Source organism: Magnolia sinica, chromosome 1 (assembly GCF_029962835.1).
Source record: "Magnolia sinica isolate HGM2019 chromosome 1, MsV1, whole genome shotgun sequence".
NCBI lineage: Eukaryota > Viridiplantae > Streptophyta > Magnoliopsida > Magnoliales > Magnoliaceae > Magnolia > Magnolia sinica.
The window spans coordinates 34,236,722-34,252,771 of record NC_080573.1 but is presented as its reverse complement, the minus strand read 5'-3'; the positions used below and the strand labels follow the sequence as shown (position 1 = coordinate 34,252,771).

General features: G+C 38.7%; 1 protein-coding gene across 3 annotated transcripts; it reads left to right on the top strand.

The window, feature by feature from the left end:
- Positions 1-505: 505 nt before the first annotated feature.
- LOC131245425 (F-box/kelch-repeat protein At5g60570-like) lies at positions 506-9,125 on the top strand. 3 transcript variants are annotated; one of them, XR_009170874.1, is made up of 5 exons: positions 506-1,270; positions 1,356-1,424; positions 2,146-2,225; positions 2,321-3,776; positions 8,783-9,125. XR_009170874.1 is itself a non-coding variant. In XM_058244883.1 (4 exons), exon 4 carries the CDS (start codon positions 2,345-2,347, stop codon positions 3,701-3,703), a length of 1,359 nt encoding a protein of 452 aa, XP_058100866.1. In that variant the 5' UTR covers positions 506-1,270; positions 1,356-1,424; positions 2,146-2,225; positions 2,321-2,344; the 3' UTR covers positions 3,704-3,941. The 3 variants fall into 3 exon arrangements, 1 of the variants encoding a protein (XP_058100866.1); XR_009170873.1 differs by having other exon boundaries at positions 8,780-9,125; XM_058244883.1 differs by lacking the exon at positions 8,783-9,125 and having other exon boundaries at positions 2,321-3,941.
- The last annotated feature ends 6,925 nt before the right edge of the window (positions 9,126-16,050 follow it).

Below are 16,050 nucleotides of genomic sequence, written 5' to 3'. Positions count from 1 at the left end.
AGTAAGAAAATGAAGCAGATCTAAACATAAAGTGGATTATGTCATTGGAAATACTTATTGGGGCCCACTGGAGCTCATTATAGTATTTATTTTCCATACAACCTGTTGGCAAACATTACACAGATGATGAATGAAAATGAATAAAAGATCAAATGCCAGATTGTGCAAAACTCATGTGGTCCACAAAAAGTATTTAATAGTCACTCACCACATTTCTTGTGGTGTGGTCCACCAGAAATTTAGATATGCTTTCTAAATTGAGATGAAAAAACGAATGCGAATGGACGGCGTGGATATACAGTAAATACATCAAGGTGGGCCCCACGGTCAGGGCCGGACCTAATCCGCTCTCTTAGGAATCACCTGATCAATATTCCTTCGCGCATATCGCCTTAACAAAACAGGTCGCTCTTCTATACTTATTTTACCGTTTTTGCCCTTATCTTACATCGCGGTAAAAGACGAGGTCGGAAAGCAGCTATAAAAGGGAGGAGGAAAAAGAATACGTTGCAGAGATCAAAGGGAAGCTTGTGGGCCGAGCTGGTGGAGATGGCGTTGTGTATGTGAGTGATCGAGGGTTCCATCCCTGTCTTGGTTCTTTTAAAACCTTACTGGTACCGAAAGAGAAAGCAAATAAAAGAGAAGAAGAAGAGAGAGAAATCTCAGCTCTCTCTCTCTCTCTAAATGAGGTTTCTCAAATGACTCGGATCCGGATCGGGAAATCTCCTTTCGCCGGCGAGGTTTTCTGACGTCATCCCCGGAAAAGCCGTCAGATTCCGGCCTTCCAACGGAGGAGATTCCCTTTCCCGGCTGCGATCTTTCAATTCCCTCTTGTGATCAGATTTTGGCTACCGGATCTTTCCTCTTGGCGAGATTTCCGCGGACTTCAGCAAAATCTGGCGGATTTGGGTTAATGAACTGAGGAGATCCCTTTTTCCGGCAGCGGGCTTTCAATTCTTGCCTGATCTTGCGGTTGTCATCTGTTGGCTGGATCTTTACTCTTTGGAAAGATCTCTGCCATTGTCTGCTGCAATCGGGTGAAATTTTGTTCGCGGGGAAGACATTCCGGCATTTGATTTTGACCTTGTTTTACCGATCGGGATTTCTGGTGGAAATCAGCTCGATCCTAAAAAAGAAGTTGATTTTCCTTTGAAACGGTAGCTCCAGGAAGATTTCGGCTGTTATCAGCTAAAGAAAAAGGAGATATTCCGGCCGAAAATGGTGGGGATTGTGGTTTCAGGTGGAAAAATTGCGGACATATTGTATTGAGGTGAGATTTTTTTGGATGATCTGATTTGATTTTCTGAAGAAAGATGAAACTTTAGTAAATATATGGAATTCTTTCCTGTTTGAAGGTGCTGCATCCTTCGCTTGCCTCGGATGCTGGGATTCTGATATAGGAATGGCACAAATGTTCTACTAAGGTGAGATTTTCTGTTTGATAGATCCGATCATTTCGATCTGCTTAGGTTATATCTAGAAAGTACTTTCTGCCCCTTCTGTTAAGATTCTGGAACTTCAGGTTGATTTGCACCTTCTGGTTTTGCATCACTTGTGCCTTTTTGTGCTCAAGTGAGGTAGAGATTTTGTTTAAGCTTTAATTGCTTTGCTTCATCTATCTATGACTAATTACAGTGGGGTTAGAATGGAAAAGGTGTAGTTTTGATGGAATTAGGCAGTTTTGTTTTGATATCACAATCTGCAGATCTTTGCCGTTTTGGCTAGAGAAAGTGCTAATTTAACAAAAACGAGCAAATTCTTCACTACTTTGGATATTTTTGATAACTTTGTTCTCCTTGCTATTGATTCCTTATTACATTGTTCGTCTAATTTGATGCTTTTAGCGAGGCCGAGGAGATGGTGAGATTTTATTTGGAGGAAAGGGATAGTCATAGTGATATAGTGATAGTGGGTACTTCATTGATATCTGGTTGTGTTATTATTCTCGTTGGAAGTCGCACATGGAACTTTATTTTCAGATACCAAATTATCATCTTTGATATTGATTGTTGGCTCTGTGTGACCCCTTTGCTGGATGACCATGATCATTCTGTTGAAATGCAAATGATTGTCCATTTTATTTTATTTTTGTTAAGATTACAGTATGTGTGCTTGATTTCATGCTTTTCTTTTATTTGGTAACAGTGAATGTTTTGGACTCTGATTTATGTCGAAGGATCGAAATGCTTTGGTGTTGAAAATCGATAAGTTTTGGTTGAATACAGGTGAGGTTTATTTTATTTTATTTTTTCTGAGAATTTGACCTTGTGGTTCCATTTCTGCTTCCTTTTGACTACTCTTTTCCTGTCTTTCCAAACAGCATTGCCTGCGTACAATCACTCGGATGTTCTTCAGCTGTTCCTTTGAGAAGCCAAAAAGGAAAAGGGAAGAGTCCGATTGCAAATCAGGAGCTATGGTTAGTTCTCAAGGATGTGTGCTTTCACAGGGCCTCACTCCCTTCAATCGAGGGCATGGATCGTTTCAGACAAATTGGTATTTATTAGCTTACATGCTAGTAGCACAGAATGGGAACTTGCTAAAAGACGTTAAAAAAAGCATATTTGACAGCGAAATGTATATGACTAGTTGGGAACGTTTAGGGTTAAAGAAGAGAAAACCGGCACATAAGACACAATCTGGAGGCGATTACGATGGTCAAGCATCAAATGACTGTCTCCTCCCTGGTCTTCACGATGACATGGCACTAGATTGCCTTGCCTGGACCTGTAGATCGGATTACCCCTCACTTTCTTGTCTGAGTAAAAGGTTCAAACAGTTAATTGGTAGTGGATATCTTTACAAATTAAGGAGACAGCTGGGAATAGTCGAACATTGGGTATACTTAGCCTGCAGTTTAATGCCTTGGGAAGCTTTCGATCCTGTAAGACAGAGATGGATGAGGTTACCTAGGATGCCGTGCGACGACTGTTTTTCTTCTGCGGACAAGGAGTCTCTTGCGGTAGGGACTCAATTGCTTGTTTTCGGTCGAGAATTATCAGGATTTGCAATATGGATGTACAGCTTGGTAGCACGTGATTGGTCTAGATGCCCGCTGATGAACATACCACGCTGTCTGTTTGGTTCTAGCAGTCATGGGGAAATTGCTATTGTTGCTGGGGGGAGTGATAGGCATGGCCATGTTTTAAAATCTGCTGAGCTGTACAATTCTGAGATGGGTTTTTGGGAAGCTTTGCCCGACATGAACCTACCAAGGAAATTGTGTTCTGGCTTTTTTATGGATGGGAAATTCTATGTCATAGGAGGCATGTCAAGTAATGCAGATTCTTTAACTTGTGGCGAGGAGTATAACCTTGAGACAAGGACGTGGAGGAGGATAAGAAATATGTATCCACGTGGCAATAGAGCAGCGCAGAGCCCTCCTCTGGTTGCTGTTGTAAATAATCAGCTTTATGCTGCTGACGAATCTACAAATGAGGTTAAGATATATGATAAGATAAATAATACGTGGAACGTTGTGAGGGCACTGCCGGTCAGGGCTGACTCCTATAACGGTTGGGGTCTAGCGTTCAAGGCGTGCGGTGATAAATTATTGGTGGTTGGTGGACGTAGAGGGCCTGAAGGTGAAGTTATTGTGCTGCACTCTTGGGGTCCTGAGCGTGGTGGAGAACCCGATTGGAATGTGCTTGCTGTCAGGGAACGAGCGGGAGCTTTTGTATACAACTGTGCAGTAATGGGTTGCTGATTCATGCTTCAACATGTTTGCGTTTTGGATAAATCCTCAATCGATGGAGAAATCCAATTGCTTCATCGAATTGGTGAGGCAGCTTATGTTTTCTGGGTATTCTCTGTTTTAGAAACTTGCCTTGGTAACTTCTTATTTTATTTATGGTTCTCTTTGTGTCCTTTCTATGATATTATGATTTCTGGATCCTGAAGATTAAAATAGAGCATTGATTTAACGTGATGGCTTCTTTTCCTCAGTTTATATTGGTTCTCATTTACAGTATGCTGCCTTAATTTCATCTCCATATAATTTTTTTGTTGGGTTTAAAAAATTCATGATGTCATAATGCTTGTCTGCATTTTCTGTGGTTCTCCCCTTTAATTCTATCCTGTTTCATGTGATTTGTATTGGACTGGCTGTGACACTGTTCTGCATCAGAAAAAATAACAGTTGCAGCATCTCAATTTCATGGTTGTCTTGAAATTATTTGGCCATTGGTCAGTGACACTTCCAGTTGCAACTCACATCCTAACCATGGAGTGTAAATTGCAATTGATTCGAGGATTATATCAACTTGGGAACTAAATGTCTTGAGAACAGTGAAAATCAGTTATACAAAGAGAAAAGAAACACTTTTTAACCTGTGAACTTTTGCTTTAATATGTAAAGAGTCTCTCTCTCTCTCTCTCTCTCTCTCTCTCTCTCTCTCGTTCAATGATCGAAAAGTTCTCACTGGATTGATCTCTCAAAAAAAGTTCTCACTGGATTGGATTGGGTTTATTTCCAAACTGACTAGTAGACTACTGGTTTTTTCTCATCTGGAAATGTTTACGTTAAATAAATTGAAGAACTTTTAAATGGAGGAGTACTCATTTAAAATCCTTAAATTCTGCAAGCATAAACTTACTCAAAACATTGCATGTCGCCAAGGATTCTGCTCGCTATTTATACTTTTTAAGAATGTATATGGTAGTTAGTGTTTGAGATTACATTTTTTTTTTTCCTTTCAGATGTTGAGAGAACCTTTCATCAGTGAGAGGTTTTCTTTCTTTTTTCTCCCTCTTTATACACACTTGTTAGAGCAGTTGGTTATCTTTCAAAAAGAAAATGTTAGAGCAGTTGATTCAGTTAACCTAATGAAGACTTCTAAAGTCAGCCTGTTCTCATTTTGGGGAGCGTGGACCAAAAATGAGCCAAAATCAAGCGGTGGGCTGTTGGTCCTTTCAATTGGTCCTGCGGAAGTTGGATCCTTATTTTAGCATTTAGTGTGTTCAAGTTGGATCCTTATTTTAGCGTTTAGTGTGTTCAAGTGTCCTTGTCAATGTCAGGGTATTGTGTGTTTTCTTAGGGCCCGTTTAGATACCACCAAATAAGTTACTTTTTCTACTTACAGCAGTAGATAAGGTACTTATTTGAGATAAGTTTGGTTTATGACCAGATATAAGTAGATTTTTTATTTGAAGTTACTTAATCACTTCAGTTTAATAAGTAGAAATCAAGATAAGCTACTTATGGCACAAGTAGCTTATGATCCAAACGCCTCCTTAGTGTAATCGTCATATTAAATAGTAATAAAATTTTGGTTGATAAGGCTCCAATGGTTACTCTGTGGCCTTTCTTCATTCTCCATTTTTTTTTTTGAAAAGATGATAATATATTCATTCTCCATTGATTAGCAATGACATAGAATGAGTTTAGTTTTATTAAGTTAGCCCATGTGTTAATACCTTACAAGTTAGCTGTTATTGCGTGGAAATAAAATGGGGTCTATCTTTAAAATTAGTAGGGAACTAAAGAGGAGTTCTTGAATCTTGTCCAATCAGGAAAATGGAGGCCATAGAGCCACACAATTGTCATTTTCTCTTTATATACATTGTAAACACATGAAGCAATCATTTATAGACTTCATAAGTTTTGCTTAGAGGAGAACTCTATCTTCATATTTTTGGGCTGACACGCACAGGAACACTGTTTGTTCTCTCTACCTTTTGGAAATCCGTATTTATTTCATTGTTTTACTTGTTACTAATTCACAGAGTATCTTCTTCCCCAGAGTTTGCATTAGGGAGGAGTCCTTTTCATGGATTTCTATCGATATCTCCTTTATGGTTTTAGTGTGTCTTCAACTTCTGCATCAATTTGAGCAATTGCTTTGATGTGGTTCCTCACTAATATGAGAGTATTATGATCTTCACCCTGGTCCAAAACTTTGGTGGGCCATAGCAAAGAGAGATGCAAATCAAGGGAGGAAACTGTTTTCTTTTGCCATGGCCCACCAAAAATTTGGATTAGGGTAAAAGTTAGGCCTTGGGTGTTTCATGGGTGCTGGATCATGTGGACTGTTCATATTATAGGCTTACATCACGTGTGAAGAGTTCTTATAAAGTTCTCACGAGAACTTGTGAGAAATGGTGCGCAGCTGAATATTGGGCTATATATATATATATGTATATAAAATCCAACTCCAATGCAATGCATCATGGATGTATACATTGTTATTGAGATTGAATATATCCAGGGGACAATAAGTAGTGGTGGCATGCCATCATATCCATTCTTCTTTGGTTAGCTTCTTTTGCATTTCTCATTTTTTTTTAGTTTTTCTTACTTATGCTTCCATATATCCACACCATCCAGTACATAAATACATACATACATATATAATTTTTTTTGAACGATCTACATACATATATAAATATATATATACATAAATTTTATATACATGAGAAACTCTCAAGTCCAACCGGTTAAACATCCAACTAACTTAGATATTGGTGATTAATTAATGCTAATAAATATGTAGTGAGAGTAGTTATTTCACATGACTTGGAAAAATAGAGTGGTAGCTCAGGTGGGCCCCATTGTGGTGTTTATGTGAAATCCACCTCGACCACCAGGTGTGTCACCCCATGTTAGGCTCATGGCCCACTTGAATCATAGGTGGACCTAATTTTTGGGCCCTAAGCCTAAGTTTTGATATGGCTTCTAATGGTTGGAGAGGACTTCTTATAATAATCCGGTGGGCTTTGTAAAATTCAAGTGTGAACGTCTCTCTCCCAAATATTTTCCTTGGTGTGGCCCACTTAAATCATAGGTTAGCTTGATTTTTTTGCCATGGGCCTAATGCAGGATTACACAACTAACGATTAGAGTGGATCTCATATACACGTCATGGTGAGCTTGTTAAAATAATGCGTCCAATAAAATTCTCTCTCTCTCTCCCTCTCTCCCTCTCTCTCTCTTTAATTTAAATTTAATATATCAGCAGAAATCTCTTTTCTTTTGTAATAGCCAAGAGAGGGATGACCACCCTTTATTTTATATGGCTCCACCGTGATATGTATGCGAATCCTCTCCGACCATTTGATGTTAATTGCACATTAGGTGTGGGTCCAAAAAATCAGGCTGATATGTGATTCATGTGCGCGGTGAGCCACATCAAAGGAAATAGTTGGGAGAAAGCCCTGCTCCATAGAATTTTACAGGATTCACTCTGATGATCATATGAAATCCACTTCAACCATTAGATGCCACAACAAAATTAGGCTTGATGCCCCAAAAAAGGCTTATTTGTGATTTAGGTGGGCGAAACCAAAGGAAATATTTTGGAGGGTAAGCGTTGCTTGTACACTATTTCCAATTGTGTGGTCCACCTGAATAACAAATGGGGCTGGATTTTTGGGCCATAAGCCTAATATGGTGTGACACACCTAGTGGTCAGGGTGGATTTCACATAAACACCAAGGTGCTCCCTTCCCAAGTCACCAACTCCCTTTTCCAATAGTCGTGTGAAATAACTCCTCTCCCTTGTATTTATTACCATTAATTAATCACCAATATCATCCAACCAGTGGACTAGGAGATCTCTCTCTCTCTCTCTCTCTCTCTCTCTCTCTCTCTCTCTCTCTACACTAACGTTCATTGTATTGGTATCATGACATGTATCGCTGGCTGGAGATACAAAAATGCACCATTGACTCGGGGAAAATGGTGGAATTTTTCAATGGTACTTCAGGAGATGCTATTATAAACATATTTGCATATTTAAGAATCAAATAATAGCAAAAAGACTTATATTTGCATATTTAGGAATGAAATAACAAGTTTCCCTTCATCTTTCAAATAAATAAATAATAAGTTTCCCTTCATTTTTCAAATAAATAAATAATAAGTTTCCCTTCAATGATGGCCTAAAAGCATGTATCGTTGACTTAGAGAAACACTGGGGAAACATGGGGAAATTGGTGGATCCATCCATTGATCCATACATGTGCATACCTACATACAAACACACATGCATGATCCATCCATTAACCATCCATCTATCCATGCATGCATACATATGATGACACATACATATATGCAAACATGCATGATCCATCCCTCCATCCATACACATACGCACATATATCCATCTATCCATCCAACCATCCATCCATGCATGCATACATATACACACAAACAATGCATTTCATCATACCATCCCCACCCATAAGAAAAATTTGAGATGGATTTTTTTTTTTTAATAAATAGATTTTTTGTGATATTGATACATTGGCGATACTATAGTGATATTATCGAAATATTGTCAATACATTGAAATATCGCTTACACATTGGTGATATAAGCGGCATTTGGAATTTACACGGTCGAAAACATTGGCGATACATTGACGATATTGATGCATTGGCGATTCCTAGCGATATATTGTCAATGCATCGCCAATACCTGGAATTTTTTTATTCTATACAAGTGTTATTGGTATCGCTGAGGTGGAGATACTGATAATATCGGTGTGATATTATTGATAGTATCACCGATACTCGGAACAATGCTTTACACACACACACACGATTTCAGGGCCAGCTTCAACTTGATGCATTCAGTTGCAAAAGGTCCAAAAAGGGGGAGGGGGAGAGATGAGGCAAATCCACACACAGACACACACACACTCACATGAACAAATATCCAACCCATGTCAAGGGACGATCATTATTAGTGGTTGGTTTCTCTCACTTCCTTGTCCATGTCTAAAAATCTGACAATAGCATGGGCAAGGCTTCCGCTAGGGGAAATTACAAATTGATTATGCAGCAGGAACTTGTGGGAATGCCGTCAGAATTGGAGAAGAAAATAAGGAGAAGCTGATTGGATGGTGGGAGCTTGTGAGCTTGACCAAGGACTCCAATAATACTAGAAAAGGAGGTAGAACAATCAGAGGTCTAGAGAAGAAGCTTGACTCAAGAAGATGGGAGCTAAGGAAAGAGATGCACCATTTTGTTATCTCTAAGGGCTTTTTGCCAATCAAGTCTCATATCACAAAAACCAGAGCATTCTTGTTCTCCTGAGGAATTGTGTTTTTTGAGATCTTTTGATAAGTTTCAAGTGGTGTTTTTAAGATCTAGAGAAAATTTGGAAAAATTCAATTTTACTTTTGGCTTGTGCTGTTTTCTCTGTGATTTATTTATTTTTGCTATAGTCTGTCTCGGTTGATGGAGTACTAAACCAAAGACGAGAATCATTTAAGACTGTTGAGAGTCGAGGGAGTCGTTATGTCTTTTGCAGGGGTATCTCGCTGCACGATGCTTTTTTCTTTTTACTGTTTTGGGGCACTTTTGGTTTAAACTCCCATATTGGTGATTCCATATGGTGTTTTTGATGTTTTGTGGTTGTTTCAATGGTATCTGGGGCTGTTTGTTTTGGGCAGGTTTTTTGGGGGATATTCCAACGTTGATGTGGAAACAATGTTCCCTTCTGTGATAATGAGATTGTGCTGGCATTATTATTTTTAGATCCGTTCTAGTATGTGAAGTTTTTAGTGGTTTATGTTTATAGATAAGAGCATTAGTTCAATAGAAGGTATCTTGTCCAATCTAAGTGGCAGTCACGTCTTCATTACTGCATTCAGTGAAACCAGAGATCAATTAGACATTCATGTATTGTTTGACCGCAAAAGAAATATTGGGAATCTATTGCAGTCTCCTACTCTCAGAAGAGAATTTTACTAGGGTATTTCAGCTCACTAGAGAGATAACTCCGTTCTGCCAAGATGACAAGTCTCTGAGGGATTATTGCATAACTCGCCGTAGAATGCGTCTTGAGATGAGTCACAATCGACCCATTAGGTCATGTTGTGATAAAAAAAAATGCAGAGCAGATAGGACTACAAATATTTGATTTTCCGGTGGGTGTCAATCTAGAGTGTGAAATGGTTCTCTCGTAAATTTGGTCGAGAACCTCTTGAATCCTCAAGAACATTTTACTTGTTGCTTCAGAGAAGAGAACTGAAAGTTGTTTGGCTGTAAATAATATCCCCGAACAATCTCCTTTGGCAGGGTCTTATTATGGTCATGGTGTTGAAGAGGTGGTTGTTAGGATGACTGATGGCAGGACTGTGCTGGTTGATTTGGTGGATTTAGTTATCATGGTGATCACATGGACATGGTGTTGTTGACAGTTATGTTGAATGTGTTTTTTGTTATGTCTTGAATGATGAAAAAGACAAGCTGTATTGTATACACTGTGGATGTGCACGTCATGAGAGGGAGACATTGCAGGAATCTAGATGGTGGTTAGGCTCATGGATGGCAGGACTGTGGTGGTCAATTTGGTGGATTTAATTATCGTAGTGATGATGTCAATGTGTTATTCACAGTTATGTTGGATGTGTTTGTTGTAATGTCTTGAATGATGACAAAGAGAAGCTGTAATGTACACACTGGATGTGCACATCATGTGAGGAAGACATCGCAGGAATCTAGTTGGTTCCTCCAAGGAAAGCTTGTTCTGCATCTACTGAAGGTGAAAGGGGTGCTTGTATTGAGTCTGATGTATCTACCTCGGGTTCTTCTGACAAATAATCTTCTAATGAGATCTCAGAACTCACTTGTCATCTTACTATTCTCAAAAGTGCCTTTTCATCACTTTGTTTTGCTTGCCTTCTCTCACTTAGTCTCTGCATCATCTATTGGTCTTTCCTAGATCGTAGATTTTGGTGCTTTGGATCATATTACTGTTACAAACTCTCAATTTTCCTCATATTCCTTGTCATTTAACACCAGTTGAGTGAGGATTGATAGGGGGTCCTATACACATGTTGAGAGAATAGGTACCATCTTTGTATCTCTGTTGTTATCTTTGTCTTTTGTTCTTCACATGCTATATCTGTTAGTTAATTTGTAGTCTGTTCGCTCACTTACTGAAGCTCTCAAGTGCAGTGTAACCTTTTCTGAAACAGACTGTTAAGTTTGCTAGAAAAATTTTAGGTGTAAAAGAAAAGATAAATAATGTATTTGCCACTAGTCAGATTTGGGGATTCCAGAAACAGCTACAAAAGCCATGAAGCCAGTCTTCCAGATGGAAGGATTTTGCGTTTGGTATTTGTGACTCCATATTGGTCTCGAATCTCAAAGAATCCAGGTCAAGACATGGAGAAAGCATTAGGCACCTTCTCCGTCCATGTCAAGAATCCCAATGAATCTGTATTTGTGACTCCATATTGGTCTTGGTCGGGTGATGGAGAAAGCATTAAGCACCTTCTCTGTCCATGTGACTCAAGACATGGTCTCTTCTCTGGGGATTGAAATTCTAAAAAGCAATTTCAGGTGAAATGTAAAAAAGAAATGAAACTAAAGAGTAAAATGAAGAGGCAAACATGGTGAGTAGTTCTTGGAACTCTATTCTTGATATATGTTCTTGCTCGATTCAACAGAGGGCCTTGGCTTGTAAGTGTTTTCTTGTAATATGGTGATTGAAGTGAAGAAAAGGAAAGATCTATAAAATCCCCCCATCTGCAATGGTTACTTGAGTTGTTCCTCAAAACCTTACAGGTTGAGGTGTTCTTCTTAGCCAAGAATGATTGGGAAAGATTTTAAAGTTCTTAAATCCTGTTTACCTTTTGCTTTCTTCTAGTGTAAGCTTCCGTTTCTTTCATTTAGTTTTTGCAGGAATTTCTTCAAAGAGAATGGGTTCCTTGTGTTGGAAGAATGGAGAAAATGAGGGAGAGTGGTTGTGGAGGTGCAAAAGATAAAGGCCCTTTTTTCAGAGACTTGGTGGGTTTTGGTAGTAATTTATGGAGCTTTTAAGATAAGGGGCACATGGCATCTCTTTACAGGGAAAGAACTACCGTGGAGTAGTTTGGAAATTGAGTTTAAATAAAAGGCGCACAAAAAACCTTCAAAAATAAGGGATTAATTGGTGGAAAATGAATTTCCACAGGGAAGATTCTTGAACGATGTGGCTTATGGGAAGGAATCAGATTTCCGTGGCCTAAATTGTGCATAAAAGGGGGGAGTGGTGTCATATAGTTGGGTTGCACTCTCTTCATTCCTTGGGGAGATTTTGATTTCAAAACGAGGGCCTATATGTTCCAGAAAATGGAAGTAATTCCTACAAATTAGAGCCTAGAGCCTGGAGCCAGACCTTGGTTAAGTGATGGGGACCATTGGTGCCTAGGTAGGGTATCTAGACTTTTTTTTGTCCCCATCTCATTGTGTGTTTTAGGACCCGAAGTTGCATAGGCGATTGGGGTTGTCCTTGAGGGTGGTGGACCTCGAACAATATCATATTTGTGTTTCAATCTTCTTGTGGTGATGATTTGGATAAAGACAGTAATGTTTTGGCAGCGACATTTATGTGCCAATTTCTAGTATCAAATTAATCCTTCCTTTCTTGTTTATTTCAAATATTGTGAGTGAAATTCAATGTGAGTCATGCTTGTTAGCAAAGCACTGTAGATCTAGTTATGCATTAGTGTAAAAAGATTTTTGATATTCCTTCTTCATTGACTCACTCGGATGTTTGGTTCCTTCCGCAGTTGTGTCTTTATTTGGTTTCCAAGTACTTTGAGTGTTTTATTGACTTTGTGTCCTTTAATAACATCAAAGCTAGTCAGACTAAAACATAATACATGGAGTGCAATTTTAGTAACAATAGTAGTATGAATGAGGAATTAGTCTTAGTATCCCAAAATGTTCACTTTCGATATCTTGGCTCGATATGGAGAGATTGAGAAAGATCTTGTAGAGTTCAAGCTGGATGGAAGAAATGGAGATATGCCTTAGGAGTTTTATGCAATCATCTTTTACCACTCAAACTAAAGGAGAAATTTTATAGGATAGCTATAAGACCGACGAAGGGGAGTTGTAAAACATTAAGTACAAAAAGAATCCCCAAAAAATTAGGCAAAAAAAAGTATTTTTTTCTTTTCTTGATTTTCATTCACTGAGGTTGTTTTCAGTTAAAACATAGCAAATATTGGCAAAATATCATAAATATCATATGATATTTGTGAAATGTCACAATATATTGGCATGTATCATTAATACAAAAGCCGATAAATGGGAAATTTCATATTCCCAGATGGTTTTGTATATTTGACGTGCGATCCTTCCCCCTAATTTGTGGCTCTGATACTTGGGAAGACCCAGAAACATATCGGCCAAAATAGTTGATAAATTGAACCCTAACCATATTGTTGCCATGACTCGTTTAGTCAAGTCATAGGATTGGATGGCCGCGAAGCTGGAAAGCATCACAAACCTTTCCTCTAAATATCCATGCCACTGATACCAAAAGACCCGCTTGAGTAATCCCCCATCCTAGAACTGAGATACTTTTTCACTCTAGTGGTTGACTTGGTTCAAACAGATAGTGATGGAGAGCACTTAGGGAGTATAGTCTTATATTACTGTAGCAATGAATAATTAAGGAGAGAGTACATTAGTGCTCTGTAGCAATTGAGAGACAACTATTCCGTGTTTATGGAAGCAAACACACTATTTTATTTCATAGAAGTCAAAGATTACAACACTTGGACTCTTAATTGAAAGCTTGGGACTCAAGCTAACTCACACTCAAACATGACTGAAAGTTGCTTTTTGCAGCTACAATTCAAGCACACCTCCTAAGGATACAAGCTATTTACCGACACAAAGATTACACTCATGAAAGATAATATATTTTTGAGAGAGAGGGAGGTATCTTACGAGATTCTCTAGATTCATGAATGCTTGCATTATGTGCCATTTCTTGACAAAAAGTAATAATAATAACTGCACACCACAGGGTATAATTTTCACCGTTAGGGTGCTAATTGCTCTTAGTATGATGGAGTGGAACCTCCATGTTGTATGGATGTAGTGTAACCACAAGATTGTTTATGCACTAAAATCCACCTGTATGGAACTGTGGAACATGTGCCCAACGGTGGATTAAAGTGAGGAGTCTCTCTTACTTGCATCGTCATTTCAGTGACCACTTTTGGGGTTATGAGAAATGAGATAGGTCTCTCTTTCTTGTGTTCTGGTGAGATGAACTTAGTGATGACTATTCGAGTCTTCTTTTGGATGCAAGGAATTCAAAGTGTGGATACAGAAATTCTAATGACTCCACAATCTTTCCATCTTTACTGTAGAAAGTGGGATTCCAATTTTGGGATTCCTATTTGGATACCAAGTGGAAATCCCAAATTTACTGGACAATGGTCACTTCATTTTTTGTGCTAGAGAATCCTGAATGTGGATAATGCTGATGATTACATTGTGGAATTCATCCATCCAAACAGCCATGGTTTTTTCTTTTCAAGGTTTCTTTTTTCCCTCCGGATTCCACGTATCCAAACACGAGAAAGAGTCGTAAGAATCAAGGCCAGAGATTGGCTAGTATGGGAATAGGCCAATCAAGGAATTCAAAATCGAGGTGGAAGACAAGCAACAAATTGGTGAATCTCTGGGCAATCTCTACTTAGAATTGCAAATTATGAACATGATTTCCAATTGGGCATTCGTTCCCCTCAAATTCCAAGCAGTGTCTGCTACAGATTTCATTTGGGAATGGTTGTTGGGTTTTGGGAGGAGGGGAAGGCTTAACCTTTGTTATTTTTGCAAATGTTCTAGTTTTGTTCCCGTCTTTCTTGTCTATGTGGGTCGGGTTTTGACTTGTAGGCTTGCTAGTAAGTGACAAGAGGGGCTCTTGCTTTGAATTCACCTTGTATCATTAATTTGTTTTAGTTTTTTTAATAAAGTTTTGTTGACTTAAAAGAAAAAGTAATGATGTCTCTCAATATAAGGTGCATAGAACACTATGGCATCCTTGGGGTCCTGGAAGTTTGGTGTTAGGAAACGGCCAGGATGAACACTATGAATTACTTTTGTAATTCAATAAGGTAGAAGACAATGTTGGACCTTAGCCAAGAAGGTGAATGCCTGTACGGAGGTGTAACCCAAAATATATCAAATTAGCTTATTTTGGAACTATAAAGGGAAAGGTGGTTCTCTACATGTCCATGAAAACCAACAGTATAGAAATTCCCTTAAAGCCACATAAGGGTTCATAGCATGGCAAATTCCTGTTCCCAAGGAAATCACTGCTTTCAACAAGAACAGGGCATCAAAACTTGTTCCATGGTGACTTATGTTAAGCTATTGATATGCAAGTGGTTCTATAAGACGAAGTGACTTTCAGATGATACCATTGAATGTTAGGAGACACGTTTGGTGGTGCAGGGTTTTCACAGCCTTACAGAATTAATGACTACAAAAGGTTTAGTCTACTCGCAAAATTCACAGCCTTAAATATCTTAATTGCTTCATGAATCTTTCAAAGGAATGGAAGCTTTGGCAAGTGGATGTTGAAAACATTTACTTATGGTGAGATTGGGGAGGAAATCGACGTGGAGCTATCTTTAAAGTTTGAGGATCAAGAGAAGCCAGTGTAATACATTTGCAAGCTGTGAAAGGCAATATATGGGCAGCATAGGAATGGTGAGCTTGGGAAACAAGATTATAGAGTTCCTGGTTTTAATGGTTATGCACTGGTGTCTGCAGATTCTCTATGTTTGTCAACCGAAGGCTGCACAGATCATGATAGTCCTCTGTCTCATTGAAGACTTTGAGGAGGAAGTCAGATTGTTCTGTGTGAATCTCGGATTGAGACTTGAGGTGGAAATGGGATAGCCTCGACCCTGGTTTCCAGAGTAATGTGTGATGGACTTGCTACACAAGCTTAGGATGGAGAATTGTAAGCCACTCTCAATGCTAATAGAGATGAATGCAATCTTGAGAAGGTATTGATCAAGTATGAGATGGACGTAATTCCCTGCTAATTTCAAACAAGGTATTGATTCTTCTCAAGATTGCTTGCACGGTGGGTGTCCTCTGTAGATTATGCAAGTTCCTAGAAAGTTCTATCTTGAAATATTTCAACACAACTTGATGAACTTAGGGATGGGGAACTTAGGGCATGGTAAACTTAGGGATACTTGAACAATATTGCTTATGAGATAGTAGGGTTTGTGGTGCAGATTATACATTTGATTTGAGTCATTTGACTACTCAAAGATTGACTACTCAGTACACACCTGGCCT

What these genes read in the sequence shown, in the direction of transcription:
- LOC131245425 (XM_058244883.1), top strand. Translation starts at nt 2,345, where the DNA reads ATGTTCTTCAGCTGTTCCTTTGAGAAGCCAAAAAGGAAAAGGGAAGAG.